We start from the raw sequence: 25,946 nt of genomic DNA, 5'->3' as shown, positions 1-25,946 counted from the left end.
TGTCTTGTTTTGCCAATTGGGTAAATAGATTTTATTCTTGTGAATAATACACCAATTCCTAAATCATTCCGTAGAATGACAGTTTTATATAAAAGGTTGGTCTTTGGAAAATGATTTTTCATACAGTGGCAGGTTGAATTATCAGGCTAAAAGCTCCATTTTACAAATTCCATAGCTTCTTCCATCAACCTATATTAGCATTAGGGTGATGGCAGCACAGTAGAAAAAATGTATTCACATTCTTTTGAATCATACCAAAAATGCTAAAATAAATATTATAGACTACATAGAAAAAAAAGCAGCATCAGAAACAATATCAGAGAAGCATGTAAAATGGTTTCCCTACGAGATAGTAGATGTGATGAGGGTTATGAACTCCAACTACAACAAACATATACTACTACTGGACTAAACTTTTAAAATTACTCTGTCACAATGACAAAGCTTAACAAGGTAATTGGTTAAAAACAGAAGGATCCAATGCCACACGTTGTATGTCATATTACTTCAAGGACAGTAACTTAGTAAAACGGGCTAGATTTAATGCTCCTAAACTAATACTTGACTCATGAAAAAAGAAGTGGTAACTTCAACCAGGGCCTAATCTCACAGGTGTTTTTCTTGATGACATTTACCTATATCTTGTCTGCATGATAGATGCACTGAGTTACATAGCAGCTATTCTGATGTGTTTTACTGGTACTTACACTGGCTTCTCATTATAATTCAGCCCTGTGCTCTTGGACTAACTGTACATATCAAAATCAATACACATTTAACTTGTGAAAAACAAACTTTTTACCATCCTTTAACTTAGTGCCATTAGGTACACATTTGTCAAACTGAAATGAGTGTCAAGATATAAATTATAGCACAGATTTAAATGTATTTTTTTCACAATCTTCCTGTTTCTTAGAATTTTATTATAAACTTCCCTTGTTCAACACGTATTCCACAAAAGTGCAAACATCAATCATTAAGTTTCTATTTGGGAACCCTTCTGAAATACTCCCAAAGTCCAATACACATAAAATCTTTATTTTGTCTTTCATTGACCTCTTCAAAAATGTAATCATTTTTCAATATCATCAAATAGGTTACAGCACTTTCTTTAGAAGTCCATTACAGAGCGGACGAGTAATTAATTTTTCACCCTCGTTCTCCACTAGCCTCAAACTGCTGAAATTTCAATTTCACAGACACACATTAAATGCAGATTTCCTTCATAAAAGTTAAAAATACTAGCAAAGGACTCGGTGGAGATAATTCAAAACCGTTTCAGTTTTATTAATGCACACTAAGGGGCTTAGAAGTGAAAACCTTCATTTAATACCATAGAGGGGACAGAAGAGCAGAAGTGGTTCTCAGTTGAAAAGAGTCCAAGGTCACATTTTAATACCAGATGACAGTTCACGCACTAGAGAAATACATGTTATATCTTACAAAAAAAGACAAACAAATCTCATCAGAAGTAGAGAAATGATTCATGTAGATTTCCTGTGTAGTGACCAAAATGAGTCTGTCTTTGACATGACTTGTGTCGGTCATAAAGTTTCTTAATGTTAAAACTTGAATGCTGCTTTTAAGACTTAGCAGTCCTGTTTTTTCTCTGGTACTCTTCCAGTTCATGCTTTCTGCTCATAGCTATCTGCAGTTCTTGCTTTATAACCTCTATTTGTTTTTCCAGTTCTGACAGTTCTTGTACCACAGAATTTCTAGGTAGGTTAAGGGATTCTGTTTTCCCATTAGTGGTGGTGAGCAGTTTTGGAGTCTCTCTCCTTAACTGGGGCAGAGGCAAATCTTGCTGATGCCGGAACGTTAATTCATTGTGTGCTTCTTTGAGTATATATTTTCTCCTGTTACAGTTCTGGTTGCCTGTATTCCACACGCGTTGCTGACTGTTTCCTGCATTACATCTAAAAGAAAATGATAAACATTTTATTAAAAAAATATTTAAAACAATTTTAAATTATAAAAAAATTGCAAAGGAAAACTGCTGATGTGTGAACCTGGGTGATCCAGCAAACCTGAAGGGGATTTCTTAAAAGTTATTTAAATGATAAACTTGTTTACAATGTTTACAGCACAATGGTTCTGGTGAGGTGGGTATCCCAACCTGGGGAAACCAAGGGAGGCTTCAACAAACAGTCACTTTTTTCTATATCTGATTCTTGATAACAAGAGTTAGCCATTTTTTTTAAGATCCTGAAGACATCTAAAAAAAGTTAGATCTAAATTTCTGATATAATAGAAATCTCATAAACTTGTGACATCTCTGTTTTATTCTGTTGCCATTACTTAATCTTTATATGAAATTGAAATTAGGACACCAAGTGTGCAGAGTAAATGGTGAATTTAATTGAAAAGTAATCATGCGTCCCATACAGTATGGCTCTTCCAGTTCTAAACTGTTGTTTGCTCTGCAATTAACCTATATTTTGAAGATAACTGTTTAAGCTAAATTAGACAACAGAGGAAACCAAAATAAATGTACTTTTAGAACAGTATGTTTGTTTTTTAGTTAAATTACAATAACAAAATATTAACTTGAAAGTTTAAAAAAAAACTAATTGCAAAATATGACATGAAGTTTTATTGAAAATTACTTTGCTAAAAAATTATGGATACTAAAAACCTTTGTATTATTTGTAACAGCACTGCAATACGTAATACAGTGTTTTTTAGTTAATTAGTAATTAGTGTTTTTTAGTTATTTATTATGCTCAAGACTAATAAACAATTTTGAACTAAATATGTATTTGATTTAAATATGGCACACATTTATGAATATTGAATATTTTTTGTACTTGAAGTAACAAACGTCAAAGAAAAACACCAGATAAATGGTGCTAGGAAAACAGCTATGCTGTGAAACAGTCAAGAAATCATACAACTTAAGGACTCAGAGGGGGACATATCCCCTCCCTCCAAAGATAGGACCTTATTTTACAGGCTTTGCATGTAAAATAAAGATTTCACACAAATAAAATTAATGATACAAATTAAATACTAATGAATTTGATAGTTGAGGGGGAAAGTTTAGTAGCTAACTACCAACCCCAATTGAAGTAGGGAGCTATGTGGTTTAATTATAATAACATTTTCATAAAAATAATAATTGTAGGTTTAATAAATATACCAATAAAAGTTTTTTTTAACATTTTTACACTTAAATGCTTAATTAAAACCAACAAAACCATTACATTTGAAACATGTCTGAATCATAACATTTTTATACACAAAACATTTTTTCAAAAAGACTTGATGGTGATGGTTTAAATGTATTGACACGTTTTGCAGGGTTGAAACTTCTTCCTTAGGGGAACACCACAGATAAGTTAAGATGGATTCAGATTATCTGTGTCATATATTGATGTATCATATATATAAAAAAGGTCTCAATAATTAAATAGTATTTTGGTTATTATACATAGTCATAATAGTGTTTAAAAAGCAATCATATAAATACCAATAGTAGGCACTTGCCCTGTCAAACCTTGAAGAAGAGGATGTAAACCCAAATTCCTAGGAGATCCTGTTACCCCTCTGCTATCAAATTAATTAAAATGCTTTAGGAAGGCTGTCTCAAATCATTGATATTTATTGGGGATACTTCCTATGCAATTCTTTCTTTAATTTATATACTAAAATAAACCTAATCAAATAAGTTTATTTTTTAGCTTGCTTTTTAAATACAGCAGTGCAAATGAAAATGTCAATGTACAAATGCAGTACAAGCAATGTGACTGCATTTACTATGGTTTACTAAACTTTTTACTGTTCTGTTAGATTAAAACACCATTTGTGGAGCTCTGTTGCTTTGCTAATCAGAACTCTTTTTGATTTGAAGCTGTTTGTTTTGCCTGCATATCTTTCAAAGTATTAAGCATATTATTACATTGATTGAACCATGTGGAACTTGATATAACATGTGTTCATGAACATGTATTTATCCTGTTGGGTATGGACCTTACTGGTGTCAATGGTGCCATTGTATTTTCAATATACTATGTTAATATGAAATATGATGAAAGGTTTTTACCTGTGTGTTGTATGTTCTAAGGCATAGGCAAAATACTTCATTTAGGTATACAATAAAAAAAAATTTGATTTTTTTATATAACCTTATTACACCATTTCTGAATATACTAACCTTTTTGGGATTTTGGGATTTCACTAACAGTTTCTTGAATATATAAAATTTCATGTAATGCTCATATTTAAAACAGTCTTCCTTTATGAATTGTTCAGATTTGAAACAGGTTTTCTTTATATACGTTGGGAAAATATGAATAAAACATTATTTTAATATCTCATAATATCTGTTCACTAAAAATATTCTATGCTTTTCGTTTAAATGTAAAAGGTAACTGTTCCTAAAATAAATTACTTAACACCCCTTGGAAGTTCCAGGCCAGAGTGGAAAAAATTACCTAAGCTTAGAGATTTTTCTGCTCATTAAGCACTAAGACCTGTTCCCTTTATTTTCATTAAAAGCACAACAGCATTAGACCAAATATGTCACATTTATTATCTGAAGTCTATTTCTATGCCGTAGAGGTTCAAACCTGCATGAAAAGCCATTAAGCAGTCTAAATGTTTGTCAGAATTCCATTTAAATTTTGACAAATACTATATTTTTTTCCATACACAACAATTAAATTAAGTATCTTGCTTATGCCTTAGAGCATATGATGCACAGGTAAAAACCGTTCATCATGTTTCATAATAACATGATTTATTGACGTTGCCTAGTGTGTAACAATAAATCATCTGTTAGATCTGTTTTCTTTTACTCTGTAGCTTTCATGAAACTGAAATGGCACCAACAACATCTTTAAATTCTATTTATCATCTTAACCCAAGTCTAGAGGATAAAGTGAAAGTTTGACAGAGTAATGGGGCAAGTTGATGTACACTGTTTTTTCTTCTAAATTATTGTCTTGGAAGCAACTTTGTTTTATTTTATAGAGTAGTTAGCACAGAATAAAGTGGAACTCCAAACACAAAATTGAATATTGCTTTGTATTTTTAAATATAAATGATTGTTAGTACCTTGATATTAGATCTTGGAAGAGAGTAAATAGAAGGAGGAGGGTAAATATAATCCAGTCAAATTCCACTGTAAGCACAAATGCTCACATGGAACTCATTAATTGAATGAGAGAGAAAAAAGAAAACTTTTTTATCTGCTGCTGATCCTACACTGTGCATTCTAACTATATCGCTTGAAGTGACTAAATTTTTAGCATTTGACACTTTCAGCTGTGTTAGAGGTGTGGTCTTTCGTTGGCGTGTTCTGTGCGTCCTAATACAGTCCTTATATCTATACAAGACAACTTTCAGTTTGATTTAAATAAAAATGTTTTGTTTTCACTGGTGCCTCTGACCTCCTTAGTAGATTTAGTGACAATACTACATTCAGGGTCTCTGCAATTATGAGAGTTGGTTATCACAAATCAGCAAATTTTGATCAAATATCTGCGTTATTTGATTTTTGTAGAACAGAAGTGAATGACCCATATTCTGGTTTAATATGTAGGAAATCCCAGATTTAAACAGCAACACTTTTTATCTGTTTGAATACTGTAACACTATTTTATAAAAATTGAGTGGGAGTTTTATTGCAGTCTGTTTCAGGGAGATATGAACTGCGACAGCAATGAGGGGAAATTTTGTCAACTGACAGAGGTTCTAACCATTGCTCTTTTTAATAAAAAGTAAAAGTGTTTAGTTGCAGCCTATCTAACAGAAAGGAAGGTTAAAATACCCCAGTGGGTGTCTGTAAATAAAAATAATATAAGTTCTTTTATTTTGCAACAGTGTAAAAAATTAAAATTTAAAATAGGAAAAAACAATGAAAACATCTAAAAAAAGAAATATACTTTTCCTCATTCTCTTAGTTTGTGTTGAATTATACAACATTGGACTGATGAGGAGATTGCATCATCATGTTTCCTGTTTGCTATCAAGGCAGAAAGTAAAATGGTGGGGGTTATATGGGAATGACAGGGAAATTTTATGCATGTTGCATAATAATTTGGTGTAATAATATAATGGTGGAAAATATGGAAGCAAAATCTGAATTTGTGTGAACTTTCTTATGAATAAAGCCCTTTCCCCTCTAGTCTTTTGGTTCTTCCACTATATTGGAATAGATATTTTCACTTAGTGTACAATAAGGTATGTAATAGCAGGTTTTATTATATATATATATATATATATATATATATATATATATATATATGAATTTGTAGCAGATACCCAAAGAAACTAAAAACATGTAATATTTTTAAAGTTTATTTTTGTAGAAGTTTGGGTATTTGTGTAACCAAGGACCTACCTGTAGAATCCATTCACATTTTATTCATTCATAATGTTCTTTTTTCTTAACAGTTGGTATATTTAGCTGATCTGACATCTTTAATCTGAAACTAAATGGCGTGGGCAAAAGTAATTCTTCAAAGTTCATTCTTAATTTGCATTGATGGCTCAACGTGTTTGTTTCTTATATGATTACAATCATAAAAATAATGAGGACTGTAGCCAAACAACAAAGAAATGGGGAATCTAAGCTATTTCTGGCATCTTCTAACACAAGACAAACACATATGAAAAAAACAAATTCACAAAGTGTAATTACATGTCGTTATGAAAAAAATAACTGTGGAAACGAATAAAAGTATTCATGTACATTAAACCAAAGCAATATAATTACATATGTGCTACAGTTACACATGGTATTAAGAATGAATGTTTTGTAGTAAATTCTTAGGTTTGTCATGCAGGTATGTTTAACACTTTAGGTACAGGACAGAAATCGTGAGTTGCAGATTACTGAATGGTTGCTCAGGATAAGATATCCAATTATTGGGGGACCAGAGTCAACAGGGAGGGCAGGGAGACCCTAAGTCACAACATTTTCTGTTCAGTGTTCAGGGTAAATAGTAGTGTTGGTGTTCGAATTTGGGTTGTCCTTACATTCGACCCGAATTCGTGTTCTATTCGGATTCGACAATGCAAATTCATGTGTTAAAAAAATATTAATGTTAAAGTAATTTATTAAATGTGTGCGATTTGTTTTACTAATTTTTTATTTATTTTACAGGTTATCTCACAATGACAGGATGATTCAGTCAGTGTGGGATCCCTGGGCACTAGAGGTTAAATGGGGACAAGTGTCCCCATTCATCACCTATAGTGCTCTTTGATTGGCTGTGGAAAAGTTAACCCTGATGACAGCTCAAGCATCATCAGGATTTTCCTTTCCCCAGCTGAACAGTGTGTGATCCCCGGGGCACTAGAGGTTAATTAACACACATTCAAAACCTCTAGTGCTCTCTGATTGGCTTTCCTCAGCTTATCAGGGAGCACTATCCCTATTCCTGGATAGAGTTTCTCTATCCAGGAACACAGGACTCCCTGTGATCTTGGAACGAGAAACTCTATCCAAGAACACATACAACTAGTAAAGGGCTACAAGAGCAATCAGTGAAGAACTGCAAGAGCAATCAGGGGAGCAGATCACAGTCCCTAGAAATAACCCAAATTCTCCAAACATTGACTTTAATGGTGTTCGAATTCGGCATTCGATCACCCGAACAATATCTCCCTATTCGATCGAATAGCTGACAAATCGAATAGTGAGATATTTGACCAACAATAGTAACTTGCTGTCAAAGTACTATTAAGGAACAAGGAAAGAAACTACAAAATATACACATTGACCATTGATGAAGCTAGAGGTAAAATTAAGGATTAGGAGGGATAGTAACGATTTAAGGTAAATGTTAAAAAGGAAATGTGTACATATACAGTATCCCTATAATATGAACAAACAGGAGTATATTAGGAGTTTTATTTGGGTAGAAAAACTGTCCACTTAAGTATTTGGAAAAAAATAAATATAAAAAACTGTATATGTGTTAGCATTTTTTGGATGAATAGAAATTCATTTTTTCTAATGTACACTACCTAATTTTGTTTTAGGTATGAAAATAAACCCCCCATATCCAATAAGTATTTTTTCTATATGGAGTTTAAAGGGGAAAAAAAGTTGCTTACCTCTTTTCTAATCGTTTTAATTTCTGTTGAAACTTGTCCTCATTGAATGATGTATTCAGAGCTCTGTGAAGACGCTGTTTTAAAAGGAGAGCACTCATTATATAATGTTATATTCTGCAGATTTATCACACTGCTTACCTAATGGAATATACATATGGCCACCTATAGTGCATATATCAATCATGTACCATGATGAGAGTTGTAAGTTTTCATTTTACACTGCACAGCTATACGTTATAGAAGGACATGTACCAGTAAATTGGGTGTACAAATACATGCAGTATTTGAAACAATGAGGCAAGGATGAGTCAATCTATAAAAATACTAGTACATTTTTGAAGATGTAATACTTATTCCCAAAATACAAAATACAGAAGCTCTCCTATTTCAGTCAAGAATGTCACTAAAATAGGCATACAAAAAAATGTTGTAAAAAATACTGTAGTAATAGTGGTTGGCTGGAGGAACTACTGAGCACAACAAGATACAAAAGGATGGACAGTTTTTGACATTTACTTTCTAAAGAAACAAATGTTGCAGTTTAGTGTTTGGTGATATATATTATATATATAGGCTTGCCATTAACATTGAACTCAGGAAGCTCCAGTGAGGTATACAATTGACTTTAGGGATATGGATGCGTAATTATCACTGGTCAACAAAAAATTTGTTTTGATAATCATCAGAAACCACAGCAAACTTTTCTATATCAGTATATTGAGCAGATTTCAGATCTATTTTCATTTTTTCTATAACACATACAGTTCCTGAGTTATGAGTACTATTATAGTTAACACTGTACATGCATGTATTTTGTACCAAGATGTAAGTACCATTGAAGTGAGTCTTAATACATCCTCAGTGTGATGTAAAATAAGGCACACTGTGGTATAGATTTTTTGAACTGTGTCAGTCAGGTACCATTGTTTCTTCAGAAATGCTGATTTTCTTGTGTACACTTTGTCTGGATTGTGGTGGTCCAGCATCCATCAGTAGTCCATCAGTGGTAGCGGTGCTCCATTAACTGAATGTCCTGGTGAAAACATTCTCCTTGTTCGTCACTCAGCATACCAAGATTTTCCAGGAAGAATTCTAGATGTTAGTGCAAGAAATGTATTTTAAATGACATGCAATAACGCAGTTTCTGGTATAAATCAAGCAGATTCTGAACTCCTTCCTTGTATGCAGGAGACTTATGGTTGCCCAGGACATTTTCACACAGCCACTTGAATGCATCCCAAGCTTCTAGCTCAGCTGCTGAGAAAGATTGTTTGAAAACATCATCCTGGAAAACAGACTTGATCTGTGGCCCTATAAATATCCCTTCCTTCATTTTTTGCAGTGTTATGTTTGGAAACTTCTCAACAAGGTACTAAAAACCCATAAAGTTTGATTTACCCATGACCTTTACAAGGTTCCTCATCAAGCCTAACTTGATATAGAGAGGTGGCAGAAATATTTTATGCGGATCAACCAGAGGCAGAAACTTGACACTGCTTGTTCTGGGTTTATGGGTGTCTCATGGTAGCCAATCACGCTTGACATAATGGTCTCCCATAGATCGGCTGTCCCACAGGCATTGGAAACAGCAATATTTTGTGAACCCTTCTTGCATTCCCATCAGCAAGCCAATGACCTTTAAATCCCCACAGATGTTCAGATGCACAAGTAGTAACTTCATGTTGTCAAAGGACTCCTTTAGGTTAACAGAATGGGCAATCGGTAAACTTGGTTTGAAATTACCATCATGCAGTAAGACTGCTTTCAAGCTTCTTTTAGAGGAATCAATGAAGATACGCCATTCTGATAGAACATGCTCTTGTGACAAACTGTTAAAGAGCACATTTATATCATGACAGTAGCACAGTGAGCCATGACTAGTGCCATCACATGCAAAAATAGCAGTCGATTAGATGGTCTCGCGGTTCTCTTCACACCACCAGGATTGCAAAAGGCATTGCTGCTTTACGCCGATTTAGCCAGTTACGCAGTCCGTTGGAACAACTGGTACAGATGACATGTGGGGCCAAAGATTTATCCTGGTCACCAAGTGGACAACCGAAATTTAATTTGTATATCTTTTTAAGTTCTGTGGTAATTTGTGCTTTCGTCGTGAATGAACCACATACGTAATAGAAACTGTCTGGATCAAGGAACTGTCTGCCCCTGTACAAAGCATTGATCAGACCAGATCTGGAATATGCAGTCCAGTTTTGGGCACCAGTTCACCAAAAGGACATTGTGGAATAGGAGACAGAGAAGGGCAACTAAACTAATAAAAGGAATGGCGGAGCTCAGCTATGAGGAGAGATTAGCTGAACTGAATCTATTCTCCCTTAACCACCTGAGCGTTACACTGAGGTCTAGATTTCTGTACCAAAAGTGATCCACTGTTTTTCATGAAATTTTTTTTTAAATTGTAGACCTGTAACTTACAGAAATATGTCCGAACAGGGGTTCTAGTAGATAATATGAATATAAAAAATGTATTTACTTTTATTTTATTTTTTTGTATTTTTTTTGTATTGGATTGGATAGGGAGTTTGTATTCAATCCAATACAAAATGAGTGTTTGAATTTACCAGTTATGTACTTTGTATTAATTTTATATTATTTTGTATTGGATTGGATACGCAAGTTTGTATCCAATCAAATACAAAATATAAATTTGAATTTCCAAGTTATTTACTTTTATTTTTTTTTTTTATTTTTTTTTTTGTATTGGATTGGATAGGGAGTTTGTATTCAATCCAATACAAAATGACAGTTTGAATTTACCAGTTATATACTCTGTAATTATTTGAATTATTTTGTATTGGATTGGATACAGGAGTTTGTATTGAATCCAATACAAAATGAATGAATGAGTTTCAATTTGAATTTCCCGCACACGCGCCGACGTCATCACGCACGCAGGGAGGAGCCGTTTGTTTTTTTTTTCTCCGCCGGACGGGTTCTCGTTTCAGAGATCATCCGGCGCTGGAAGAAGAAGGACGTGGACGATCAGCGGGACCAGGTAAGATGCCGGCCGGCGGAACACAAGATGCCGACCGGCTTCTTACCGGTCCCGCTGGCACCCGACGAAGGCATCCGACGCTGGAGAGGGAGATCGACGGACGACCATCAGCGGAGGACGACGCTGGAACACGAACACGATGCTGGATGAGCACAGCGGGACCAGGTAAGTAAGGATGGGAAAAAACTCGGGGTTAACCATCGTAGCCATTTTTTTTTGCCCGTACGAAGGTCGGGCTTAACGGCAAGGAGGTTAAGAAGAGACATTTAAGGGGGGATATGATCACCCTGTATAAATAAATAAACGGTCCATATAGAGAACTCCCTTCCCAGTTTATCACTTTGAGATCATTACAAAGAACAAGAGGGCACTCTTTGTGTCTGGAGGAAAAGAAGTTTAAGCTCCAGATAAGGAAGGTATTCTTCACTGTAAGCTCTGTGAAAATATGGAATCGGCTCCCTCAGGAAGTAGTTTCAGCAACTACTATAGATTGCTTTAGGAAAAAGCTGGATGCTTTTCTAGAAGCACATATTATAACTGGGTATTAAGGCTTTAAAGTATAGAAAATACCTAAGAAAGCTTCTTCTTATAATAAAATGAAATTAGGAAACTATAAATTTCTAATTATATAGAGATTCCTTGTTTAATAAAGCAAAACAGATCCTAGTTTAATTGAGAAAAGTAGAACAGTCTGCATTATATACCAGTGTTACAAATAAAGGCATGACCAACTTACACATATAAGATAATATATCTTATAGCTGTCAGTGTATTAAATTATCAAATAATATCTTTAAACCTGAACTAAACTAAAAACAAAAAATAAAACACACCTTATTACCTCAATGGCCCTGATCTTTTCTACGATCCAGTCCCGCGTCGTCCTGGAATTCTTCTTCGTCCTGATGCAGTGGAAGCACTTGGTGCCACCATCCTCGATCTTTGCTTCCGTCTTCTTCTTCTTTCTTCATCACCTGATCTCGCATTGCGCAGGTGCGACATAGGGTGAGGTAGCCGCTGTGAAGGGGAAAAAAAAAGGAGCCGATGCGCATGCATGAGATTGGCATCTCTTTTCTCAGGACGAAAAAATGCCAGCAGCCAGAGCCTCCAGGGATGCATGACGTAGGTATCCTGGGAGCGTCTGTGCTCCTATTAAGTCGCCGCAGTATTGCACTTAAAAATAACACCAACATTTTTACCTTACATAGAAGGGTTGTCTAACTTCTAAATCTATGTAGAGTAAAAATGTTGAACTTAGGTATGCTTTATGGTTAAAATATAGGGGGTAGGTATTAGAAGTTAAATTACTAATTGGCTTCTCTTGCTAATAATTGATTTAACATCTTGCTGACAAATACCTAATCTGCAACACAATGAATTAGTAGGATGGCTGAATCTGTTGTGTTGATTAATGAACATTTTATGGAGAGAAGTCCAGTGACCTTTGTCTGGGAAGCAGAGACTGCAGATTTGCTTCCTATATTGAAAATTTGTTTAGTGGCACAAATACAAATGCATGTTTTATACACTGTCCAGATATATTTAAGTAGAATTAAATGATAGTTGTTCATGTATTTAGGCCAAAGTTTTGGTTAAGTAACATTTAGGGAAACAGCTGTCCTGGATGTTAATAAATAACCTGATAGTCTTAAGACTTTATATTATGAAGAGCTACAACCATTTCTCAAAGCTGGTACATGGCTCCAGGCAAACCTTTAATGGGATTCATCTCTCTACTCACTAGGGTTAAAGAACCGTGATTGAGGTCCTGATGGACCAACAAATAACCCAGAGTCTGCCAGAAGAAAAGGTCAAGTTGTCAACACAAACCATGTCCTAGCACAAATATAGCATTTTTCACATTCTCACATAAATCCAGATTTTACTAATCAGTTGCTTATTCTAAATGTGACTCTGTGAGAAGGTTAAAAAACAATAGGGCTATCCTGTGAAGAAATCGCTAATACCAGTGCAGGTTGAGGCATAGATAGATAGACAGATAGATAGATAGATAGATAGATAGATAGATAGATAGATAGATAGATAGATAGATAGAAGGATAGATAGATAGATAAGATAGATAGATAGATAGATAGATAGATAGATAGATAGATAGAAAGATAGATAGATAGATAGATAGATAGATAGATAGATAGATAGATAGATAAACATTTACCGGTCTCTGTTTAATTAGTAATGTTTTGGGATTTGTCATGAGCATGCTTGCATTTTTAACTGCAAAAAGTGATAACATTTTAACGCTTACAAGTCTCTAAATGAATGTAGGAAACTTTATTAAATATTAACACATCATAAAAGAAAAAAGATAAGCATATACATACCTGGCTAGTATGAAGCCAGTACTTCAATTTAGATTTCTTTTTAATCCTTGGCAGAACCAATCTGAATACAATATGTTCTCCAATAGTGGTGAGAATAGATACACCAATTCCTATACAGAGCATGACAAACAGCCCTGAGAAGTGTTTGATGCCCATTTGCAGAGTCTGGGAAGTAATATGCATGAAAAATCAATTAACATTATAGTGATAGTGCTATTTTATTTTCAGAAGCTGGACAGAATTTATCTTGCCTGAATATTATTTTTTTTTGCGCCAAAGGCTTTCAAAGTAAATTAGATAGCAAAAAGTCTATATTTTAAAATATAAATCACCTTCCAGTATAACAAACTTATATCAACACACACGTACAGTTATAAAACATGTTTTGTTAACTATTTTTTATTGTGTATATGTTTTAGAAAGAGGTAGAATCAGCTCATTAATCTATTCAGTTGTTAAAATATAATTAAACTGTGTAGTAAGCTTGTGAATATTTCTTTCCTTTGAAAAAAAAGAGTGGTAATGATAATGGTGGTTGGATAATTCTGATCAGAGTTGCTATTCTTATCTCAGGTTGCAACTCTGATCTGAATTTGAGCAATCCAATTTCTAATGCAACATTGATATACTTGTCACTGGCAGTTGCTGTTGTATGGTTGTATTGAATTTCCCAAATTGATTGGATTTGTCAACCGATCTAAAAATGTTGAGTTCCTCATCCCTCTAGTATTAACAGGAATTTGTAAACTGACTACTCACTGACCAGTGATTTTTTATGTGCGTTTCTTTTGTAAGCCACCCTGAAGTGTATCAGTGTCCAACTGCTGAAATGCTTGGGCTTGTTGCATTCAAGAGTTCGTGTGCAGTATTAAGCTACGTACACACTTCCAATTATTATCGTTGGTAAACGAACAACGAACGATCCTGCACGATATCTGCGTATAGCACCGATCCTGTACATACAGATAACGACACGATCGTTCGTAAATATTGTACACACAATAGATGCAATCGTTTGAACGATACAGGAAGTTACGTGCACCACAGGAACGTTCGTTCATCATGCATGCTCAGACCATGGACGATCAATGAACGATCGTACACACGAACGATGGTCAACGATCGTCGTCCAATCCGATCCGCCGGTCGTTCATTTCCAACGACTTTCCTCGTTCGTCGGTTACTTTTTTTACGAACGATTTTTGCCCAATCGATCGTTCGTCGTTCATTTTGAGCGATAAAAATTGGAAGTGTGTACGCAGCTTTAGGCCTAGTACACAAGAGCTGATTTTTAACTCTAGTCCAGTTTCCAGATGTGTTTGAAAGTACATAAGTGGTATCTTGTGAATGAATGATTAGGTAAATTCAATTAGAATTTAAAAAAAAGATTCCAAAACAGAAATCCAAAAAAGTGCCAAAACATAATCTTTGCTTGCACATGTTTTTATGGTTAATGTCAGCATAGTTTCACCTCATTCACTAGGCCAACTAAGAAATTCTCTTCTAGACTGAAAAAGTACATTTTCTAAGTAAACCTGTAACTTTTTTTTTCTTGATTTACATTTTAAAAAGAAATACTTCAAAAATATGATGCTTGTAGGGATATAAAAATTACTTTAGTTAGTTACAACTACTGTATATGTAATTGCCCCAGGAACTTTTGCAAAACGTTATTTTTCTCCAAGGTTGGCAAAAGCCTGGATTATAAAAAGCAAGTGGCAAGGCATTTAATAATGAATACAGCCAGCAGATTACATTCCAGGCAGATATTTTTAGGAACTCAAGATTTCTTTTTGTTTAATAAAACCTACGATTGCAGAAAATGAAGCTTACAATTTTAAATGAAATACCTACTTCCTGAATTACTATTTAAAAATATTTTGTTTCTTTATATAGAAAATACATATCTTATTATCAGATAGAACAGATGATATTTTAAAGCTTTAACAGCCATATAATAACACTGCATCCTATATAGAATATAATTATATTATTATTATTAATAATATTATATCCTACATTTTTAAGGAATCATAGCCCTTCTTTCTACAAAAGTCTAATATTACATACCTAATTATAATGATTTTTAAAGTAAATATAGTTATGTCCATTTACACTACAGACACACACTGTATGTACAAAATAACATGGTAGGGTTTCAGAAGGGAAGAATCAGAGGGGAGTTGTGCAGAATATATTTTGTCCAGATGCTTCTAATGTGCTCATCTAAAGTGGACTTAAGAGACTGTAGTGAATAATGACTTATGTCTTAGCATATATTTTCCTACTCCAGAGAAAAACAATGATAAATATAATGTCACAAGGGATTGGTGTGGGATAGATTCTACTCTGCCATTAATAAATGAAAATAAACCATTCCTACAATCCATTATTTATGGATTACCAACCTTCATCATAGAACTGTACAACACTGGTAGTTTGAAGCATATTCTAAGAACAGCCTTTTTTAAAAAAAATACACCCTTACTCTTCAGACCTAGTAATCTATTTTAATTTTCCTGTTTCATTTAAGGAAATCATACTTACACTTACTGAAGTCTATATTTATCATAGTTAGGGGGATTCTAATATAGATTGGAGGTATTAAAGTATTTCATCATTATGTAAAGCACATGCTATATAACATTTGAGTCTTGCAAAACAGATTTTCTACTGTACTTAAACTTGTTATAAGGAAATGTACTTTAAAAAATGGAATTAAGCAGGTTGGTGAACTGATGAAGTGTACCTTCAAAACAATTTCCTTAGATTTAATCCATCTTTGTTACTGCATGACTAATCCTCGCACACTGAGTCGGAAGACAGACTGCATTTGTCTGTCAAGTTCTCATGGGATATTACCTTTCATTGTAAAAGACAGCTATGTCCCAAATTTTATTTATTTTTTTGAAATAGCACACTTATTTGAGATCTTCTTACCTACATCAAGTAGGAAAAAAGATCAAAACTCAAGTATGTAGAAAAAAATCTCATTGGGGAAAAAAGATGAAATATAATATCCAGACCTCAATAGAACCACAGGATTTGTAATTCTATCTAGTCCATTTCACTTCGACCTAATTATGTGAAATTTCATCAAGTTCTCTACTGGTACTAGAAATGAGAACACTGATTTATGATGCACATTAAACACTGGGGACATAACTCTGTGGTAGCTGCCTAAAGGTAAACTCTAATCAAGTATACAATTTTTCATGGTGGGGAGCTTTTAAAAAATATTTACAAACAATTTCTTGTGCCTCAGCTGTTTTTATGGTGGACAGTGAAACTGTGTACGTCTCGTTGAAAAGCTTCTGGTTGTAGGTAAAATACCTCAAATATTTCTGTCAATGTAAAATGTTCATTCATTTTCTAAGAAAAGGTTATCAAGAAACAAAGTAAGTAAAAGTGTTAGTTGTGCCTTAAATGATAATCCTGCTTATGCAATTTGGAAATAAGCATAGGGCATTACAGTTTGGGTATAGGAATTTACAATGTTGATACTGCAGATAATGGGCCAAACATCAACCCAATAAAACAGAGCTTAAACCAAGTTTTTAATTGAATGTTTTATAGAATCTGAAAGCTGAGAACTTCTACCACTTAAGGTTTACTGTTTTTAATAAGCCCAGGCAAAGAACTCAGTAACCTTAGTTTGTTCGATGGGTAGGAGCACGAAACATCAATATTATGCAATATATGTAGGCTGAGATTCACAAATATTTTCAAATAGAATGTTCTTGAATTAAACACCAATTTTGAGGATGTTTTTTAATTAAAAAAATAGGGGAATGTGCAAATTTTTTTTACTATTCATAGTTTAGCTTGTTACATTTAAAGCATGGGGACGTCTGTGAGTTGCTATATTTTGTAAACTATATTATTTTATAATATTTCCTAAATTAGCAAAGTTTTTAAAAAAAAGTATTAGCAATAGTGTAGCTTAAGGCAGCTTACTTGAAAATGAGGAGTTAAAAAAAATGAGTAAAATCACTTAAGGGAATGAAAACCTCAGTGTGGAAGTGGCAACTTTGTGAAAGCCCAAGTGGAATAATACTATACTGACTGTGTCTAATTAGCAGAACAGAGTGGTCCCTGGACACATCTTTGCCCTTGTTAGGGGAAGAGAAATTCATCAGCTATTTTAACAGTTATACTTTTCAGCAACAGTGACTGCCTTCTTAACACAATGAGTTTTAAAGTCTTATGCTTATGCCTATGAATATATATATATATATATATATATATATATATATATATATATAATATTATACATGAACATTTTATTATACATAGTAGTAGGTATTGGATGAAATGATTTTATATGAAAAAAAGGGAATATCCCTCCTCTCAATCAAGGCATGTATACTAGTATAGCAAGAGACTGACAAATGGCAGGCCTCTGTTGTATATATATAAGGTCATGTTTCAATTAACATTGGGCGAAAGATTTAGACACTGGCCAAAACAAACTAATCACATACCTCCATATAATATTTCACCATTTAATGATGACTTTGCCTTAACCTAAGATTCAAAAGTAATATATATTGATTTCTGGGGGATAACCGTGTCTTTGCACATGGGATGCACTTTTTTTGTAGCTAAGTAGAGTTTTTTCCAAAACACAGCAAGTGTCATTGTACACTAGTTTGCTTTTGCAAGCACACACTTGCATTTACCACTCAGTGTTAAAATGGTCCCATCGGGAACATGCGCTATGCTCACGGAAATCCATTGTCCCATATTCATATTCATATTTAGCTAAAATCTTGGACAACTTGGCACAAACAGTAGATAGTTAAATTGGCAATAGTCAAGGCTTTTGTTGCATTTCTCAGAAATATGATCAATAGACCAAAACATTTATGGTGTAATAAAAAAAGCAAGCTCTTCACGGCCTCCATAAAAACTTAAGTAAAAACAAAAAAAAAAAAGCTTTAACAATATATACACATACCTCTGTGACAGCAAAGCTTCTTTTTCCACAAGGCACCACTTTGTACCACTTGTCATGAAGTGTATCCATATATCCACTTGATTTATACTGGCTGATTAGTTCTGATATATTTGAAGTGAGAGGAGAGTTTGGAGGGAGACCAATCCCATAACCTGAAAATGTATGTAAACACAAATAAAGTTGTATTTTCCATGATTTGCAACATATTTTTAGTAAGCATTGCTTTATACTAGTGTACTTAGTATCAAATCTTCATTTCTGTGAAAATCTCTGCTACACCATTGTTTATCTTCCTAAATTTGTGGGTGTTTGCCCATGAAGCTAGCTTGCAGCTGGTTAAGGAAATAATTGATAGGACAAACTGGAAAAACCTTTCCCTAAGTACTGTTCTCCTAAGTAACTCAGAACCACCAGGTTTTTCCCCCAGTCCTCCATTTACAACAAATTGTATGCTAGGCAGAGATGAGGTTACACTATTATTGAGCTATCTGCAGCAGAAGAAGAAGTGTACAATATACCTACATATTTGACCTCCATCTAAAGTCTAAGGCTATCTGAAAGTGAATCTGTGCTTTGCCAAGCCAATGCAAATACTTACCTTCCTTTCCCTTCACCCATTACCTGTGTAAGCTATGAGTCAATGGAGTTGTACCTTACTTTATGTCATGATCTCATCCTGTGACAGCACTGATTGGCTCTGTGCCATCACACAGAGTGAAGTATATACTGTCCCATACCTCGTGTACGCTTTAGCTACCAGCACAGATTAGAAAAAGCAAAGTAAAGTAAGTATTTTATGAAGGTATAGTTCAGGTTTTCCTAAATGTGAATTTTATCACAAGGACAAAACATGTAGCTATTGCAGTTTATAAATTTGTAGCTTATTCGTACCTTTATTACCCTTTTTTCATTTAGTGATTCTACCAGTAGCACGTTTCTTGTTCTAGGTCAAGGGTCAGCAAACTTTTGGCTACTAGGCCATTTTAGGAGTCCAAGAAGGCAAACTAGGCCGCACTCTCTCTCAAGTCCCGCGCTAATGGCTCCGCCCCCCACCAGGAACGCTTGAAGAGAAATCCCTCTCCTCCGCAATGCATACGGAGTAGAGGGAATCTCCCCTTATCCCGGCGGCAGAAGTGTTAACGCCGGCCGCGGTAAATAACATGGAGGCTCAAGCGCCACAGGCTGTCGACCCCTGCCAGCGGGGAATAGGCCGGATCGACCAGGGGGGCATTAGGCCGGAACGGACTACTGGCTAGGTCGTATCTGGCCTAAAGGCTGGAGTTTGCCTACCCCTGTTAGGTTGTTCACCCCTATATAGCCTATAGAAGACCATTGGCTCTTTATCAATTTAACATAAAAGAATATGTCCTATAGTTCACAAAGGTAATCCGAGGATACTTAGTAGTTTCCTTGTGATTTCAGTGCAGCAAAGGTATTGTGCTGTTGGAAATCAATAGTATTTTGGATCAGTGTTAGTGTTTTGATAGTGTTTTGTCAAAACAGATGTATCAAAAGTAGTCATAGAAATTTTATGGTATGTGTTATTGTTGTATTTTTTTTTCTTTCAGACACATCTGCAATACTAATATGGCCTAGGTCAATGGGTATTTCATTGTTTCAAACAGGTTTGCATTCCCATACAAGTCTATGGGGATTCAAACTCCACTATCGATACAGTTTAGATGGAGCTCAACTGCACCTAACAATGTTAAATGAATTCCAAATCATCTTACAAGCATGCGTGCCATAGATACAAGCCCAAAGCCTGCTGACACAACCCTTTTAGAGAAGTGTAGGATTTGTCACTAAAGGTATAGAAAATAGTTGTTACATACACATTAAAACTTACTTCAAACATATTTAACAACTTTTTTCAAGTTCTGACACATTACAAATTAAAAGGTTTGCTTTTCAGGCTCTAAAACAAAAATGTTTTACTGGCTCTCATTTTTCACTATGGTACAGGCCTAACAGCTCAGCAAACTAATGGAAAAGTACAGTTTTATTACTAGACAAAAACAACTTTAAATGAACAGAATTATTTTAACTTTCAATGTCCTTTGTTTTTGAAGGATTTCTTTCATCCCCTCTGCAGTACAGAAACAGAACTTACAGCATTTATTCTACATGCTTTTGATAAACAAGCGACCATATGCTTTTCAAAGCTTCTAAAGAGGCGCACTGCACTAAATGACAACTTTTATATTCTCCATAAATCTGAAATCCAGAAAAAAACATATTTTACTAAATATGACTTGTGTATTGCGTATCCTTTGTGCATTTCTAATCTGTGCAGGTATCCAACTTGAAACAGAGCCTCTTTGTAATTCTTTGTAGGCAGCCCGTTGTTAGGGGACCTACTGTGTCACTTCTTTGCTCAGATTATTTGCAGCACAGTAATGGTGTCACCCTTAATTCTACAAGGTAATATCTGAAAATGCAAAGGCATTTAGTGCACAAAAAGTGGATATATATCCTGTGTATCTATTGAGAAATGTATTTACATGAATGTTTTGGTGCTTGGAGTTTCTTTTATCACTTTTCCTTCTAACCTGTAAAACAGCAGCATCAGTCTCTATTTTTTGACTACCAAAGTAGCAGAATGGTAAGCATCAAAGTGACTTTTTACCATTGAAAATTTCTCCACAAGTGAAGCCATTTTAAACATTTTAATTAAAAGTTGGAATAGCCTTATTCCCCTATGTCTTCTCTTCTGAGACAGCACCCCTCCATCTGTTGTGACAGTTCAGTGGACAATGTCTGATTAATGCATTCTCTTTATGTTTACATGCATGCGTTATTTCAGTGTTTCAGATTCTAGACTAATTTCCATACTGATTGAAGAAGATATATGAAATCACAGAAGAGACAAAAATAAAAATCCATTTCATCTCTTTGGTTCTGGTCTGTGTGTTTGACCCTTTTGAAAAGCACAAGATTGATGCACATAGACACTGTGTCTCGTCTCATGGGGTCCAGCCAATTATTTGTACAATCAAAGCTTTTAGTTTTATACGTCTAGCCACTGCAACACCCTGTTATCTCCGCTTACAATTAAGTTTCTGAATGATACCCAGTGTTCATAAAATTTAAGCAATAGAATAGCCATTTGTATTCAACAACATTTTTCAGATATATTTAAATTCTTTACAACACCAGAGAGATTAATTTAGAGAAAAGTAATTTATACATTATATGGCATCTAATGACATGATCATACCTTCTCCTAAAAGTCAGTGCAATCAAGTAAACGAAAGAGCCATTGCTGAAACATATGATGCCCAGCTTAGTTGTCTAACACATCCCGTCTTATAAAAATAAAATTGTTTATGCTATTGTTTACTGCAATTTTCCATTTTACAGACATTTGAAACTCTGTAAACTAAAATCAGCTGTAAATAATACATATAGAAATGTTTACCATAAAAACTAGTAAATACAATCAAATTACATGCTGGCATACACAATTCATAATGAAATTTGATTCAACATAAATGACAGAAAACCCTGCATTGTAATGAATTACTGGCAACCTCAAAGCACTAATGGATGGTTATGTCTGCATTAGAGAGCTACATTTTTTTTGTGAATCTGTGATACCATCTATTTTAGCAGATAAAACCATAAATTTTGATAAATGACAAGCTGTTTACTATTGGTTAACAGTAGGTGTTTACATGAATGTTATTACTTCTCGTATTTTTCACTTTTCAAAGTATTTAAATCCGGTGTCACTGCAAAGCATACTGAGCATGTATAGCTAACCCCCTTTAACCCCCTCCATATAAAAGCCACAGGAAGGGAGTTTATTTGTAATTTTTATTCTTGCTCTTGATGACAGTTGGGATAGAGATGTGGATGGAGCTCCCATCATTCTTTACATTTATCTAGCCAATCCAGCTAGAGTGCAGCCTTCCTGTATTGACTGAATGCAATGACAGGAGCTCTACCGATCTGGCTGCAGCTTCTGTCAGTCTATACCCGCCGATGACCCAGCTGATGCTGAATGAGAAGCAGCCATCACTGGATGGATCATTGTGGGACCTTGATGGATCCTGCCATAAAATATGTTTTCCTCTTGTGCAGTCTTTTTGTACTTTGTACTTTTTTTATTTTTTTATTGTACCTTTGTACTCATTTGCCAGGGTGTGGAAACAGATCCCAAATACGCTTCCTACCCACAGATCCCCATAACACAGGAGTTACGTTGTGAGGATGACACTTTTTCCCAAACAATGGCCCTTGACACTGATGGGATGGGGTCTGGTTTCTACCAAAAATGAAGAGGCTACACACATTTTCCCACATTTCTTATCCAGGATATTCCCAAGCTTATTGAGGAGTCAGGTCCAAAACCACTAGTCTGCAAATAGCCTCTTAAAAATGTATTGTAATTCGCTGCTTCTTTTAGGTTCAGCTGACTGCAATGTGCAGAAAAAACATAATGTTCTTGGCTACCATAAATGCTACAGATGCCAGCATGTACACTGTGGAGTAAATGAGCAAGACATGTCTTAGGTTCATAAAATGTAAATTATTTGCTTCAGAAAAACATCTAGTCATTGAGCCTAAATTACTAAAGTGTGAACTGAGGTATAAAGTGTCCTCACTTCAAGCAATCAGTTGGGTAAAGTGGGTCCTATTTTTGCTGTAATTCATTTAAAGTTAGCTGCACTAACTGGATGTTTGAAGCGAACATATTTTCTCTTTAATTTGCTTCTCATTATTCCACATAAGGCCCATTGCTCTCATTGCATTAGTTTTCATGAAGGCATTGTCAACACATGGATGATGAATGTAGGAGTAATGTCGACAGAAAGTGGCAAAGCAAAAGATGGAGTCACTGAGCATGCACTGTGAAAACAGATATTGCTTAAATCTGCTAATCACATTCACTGTGCGTTACCTGTAATTCTTTTCTGTAAAATAAGAATCTAAAGGTGCTTTCCACAATATTCATTTTCTTAGTAATTTGTGAAAAGAAGTCATCCCTGAGAAGTGTATTGAACAGTCATTTAATCTCACTAATCATCATTTGCAGTAATGAAGCATAGAGGCCAAAGGTGGCTGTGTGTTCCCCTTATAAAATATATTAAGGCTATTCAGCACATAACCTCTGATGACTATTTGAGGCTCTTTAGCCATAAAATTATGCACATTTTTCTGGTAATGTATGAATGTAATTATAAAAGATTTCTTTAATTTGACACTATACTTCAGCAATTCTTTTTGCAAAAGTGACCTTTAACGATCGGTTCTTAAAATGCATAAGATTTGCTTAACTTGTTATGCACATTAGACTAATCAATTGCTATTTATAGAATGAACTGCAGATCAGCCCCTCTATTGACAAAGACTGCATGTAACCCTGTCTTTGCTGTTGCGAAAACAATACAGATGGTTGAAAATTTACCAGCATCAAGACAATGGCTAGGTAGAATTTAGGATATTTTCTGTAATTCGATGCACTGCAAACAGAGGTTAAATACACACAATGTAATTAAAACACTGCATTTTGTCTTGTCTTTAATTTCAATTCAACAAGCACCCTTAAAGCAAATGATGAATATGTTTCATGCCATTTTTTCTGGATTAGACCTGATGCATTAAGATGCAATGTCACGCATTGCATGCCAAAAGTGACATTTCAAGTACTATTATCACGGTATAATACCACTTTATTCATCAAAGAGGTAAAAGTCTAGGTATTAATAATATCTAATTTATTTAGAGGAAAGGTCACTAATGCCTGTAATTTTTCCCTCATAATATTAACACCTGATGTTTTTTTTCTTTTTTTTTGTAGCTAAAGAAAGACTAGTGCACAGTGTTATAATACCGCAGACAGCCCACTCTGCTATACTGCAAGCATACTGCTGCATAAGAAAAATAAAATATATATGAAAAAGAAGATGTGCTTTAAAGAAAATATCTATGAAGCACAGCAATGTGCTTTACACATTTTCTCTTTGTTGCTCCAGGTTTGAAACTCTATGAAGTTGTATTTCAATAATTGTTATTGATTTTTAAACATAGAAATAACAAAAACAAGAAAGAAAAACTATTTTTTCATACAAATAATGGACGATTAAACCATACAACAACACAACTTAAGTCCAAAGTAGCATAAGCATCCTTTCGAGAAACTTGGAAACTCTATAAAGTTGGCACAACACTTTTAGGATGATTTTAAATGTTTTTTTTTAGGGGTGCAATAGACTTGAAATTGCCTCAGTTAGGAGAGCACCTGCATATTACTGAATCTAATCTTGTGCCAAACAAGTGTACCAGTTCAAAGCAAGGAGGTAGAGGTGGCAGAGAGAGGCTATCAACCAGGACATTTAGAGCTTTTGGGTATCCACTGTCCACAGAGGAGGATCACCTAAACATTTTACAGGTGTTTGCAAATGCCTGTGTAGATGTTTGCAGACGTTTTCAGGCATAAACATGCAAAAGCTTTTTCTTTTATCATAAAAAAAAACCTGAATGGGATCTTTCCTGAAATCAGACCTTTTAATAGGCCTGGCACCTTTCTGGATAGGAAGTGGGGCAGTGAGTGTGTGTACTTACGCTTGTACCTGTAAACGGTCATTAGGAATCAGAAGTGCTTGGCAAGTGCCTGTGCAGATGCTTTGGAGCATTTATAAACTGTTTCAATTTAGGTCTTTAGAGTTGACAAAAGTGGTTGCATTGAGCGTTCAGAAAAAAAAAACAATACTGCTGCCTGAAAAAAATTATAAATGGACCTATTTAGTCCAATGTTTACTGTTTTTTATGAGTGCTTATGAGCAGTAAAACATCACATTAGAAAACATGTAAATCCTGATTCAATAAACGTTTCCCCTAAATTATTTCTCTAGGAATTATTTTTTCATCACTCACTATAAAATACCTTTAAACATCTAGCAAATGAAAGTATTTTCTTGAATGTTTAGTTAGGTGATTGTTATACTGGGGCTGGCCCTGGGTGCTAACATTGAGGTTACCTGGACGATCTTAAATTGACATTTTACGTAAAAAGTTCAGTTTGATGTAAATATATTATATGGCTAAATTAAAGTAAGTTTTTGGCAACATTGTTTCTTTGTTTTCACTACAAGTTAATATTAAGCTAATTTTGCCAGCTCATCTATGACCAGGAGATACTGTAAATATTACAACTGAACCTTAAATATGTAATCTTTTTTAGTCCATAGACTGAATTTTGATCCAAAAAGTCTCCCTTTTAGACAATATCCTTTTCATATGAAAAAGCAGAAAAAATAATTAAAACAGCCAGACCACTAAAATAAGTAAGATACATTTTATGTATCTTTTTAAGATAACAAAAACTCACAAGGAGTACATAAAATACAATTGAAAACACAAGTTAAAAAGCCAGAATGCTCTACAATTGACATGGAATAAAAGGTAAGTATCATAAACAATATCTAAAAGTAAAAGTATTTGAAAGGCATATCTATCTAATCCTAGCATTGAGTTTCATTGAGTGGTTCTACCTACATTTACTTCCTACAAGAGAATACAAACAAAAATGCTTTACGTTTTTTTTCACAAGAGACAA

General features: G+C 34.5%; 1 protein-coding gene across 1 annotated transcript in view; it reads right to left on the bottom strand.

Moving 5' to 3' along the window:
• Nucleotides 1-1,261: 1,261 nt before the first annotated feature.
• The window catches only part of GRIN3A (glutamate ionotropic receptor NMDA type subunit 3A), a 165,321-nt gene continuing 140,636 nt past the window's right edge, over nt 1,262-25,946 (bottom strand). Inside the window, exons 6-9 of the mRNA XM_072404441.1 lie at nt 18,383-18,534; nt 13,423-13,587; nt 8,065-8,138; nt 1,262-1,916 (exon numbers count right to left, since the gene is read on the bottom strand). Coding sequence (XP_072260542.1) covers nt 1,583-1,916; nt 8,065-8,138; nt 13,423-13,587; nt 18,383-18,534 — 725 coding nt within the window. The 3' untranslated portion in view covers nt 1,262-1,582. The remainder of the gene's footprint in view (nt 1,917-8,064; nt 8,139-13,422; nt 13,588-18,382; nt 18,535-25,946) is intronic.

Source organism: Pyxicephalus adspersus, chromosome 3 (assembly GCF_032062135.1).
Source record: "Pyxicephalus adspersus chromosome 3, UCB_Pads_2.0, whole genome shotgun sequence".
NCBI classification, from domain to species: domain Eukaryota; kingdom Metazoa; phylum Chordata; class Amphibia; order Anura; family Pyxicephalidae; genus Pyxicephalus; species Pyxicephalus adspersus.
This window is presented reverse-complemented; position numbering and strand designations above follow the sequence as displayed.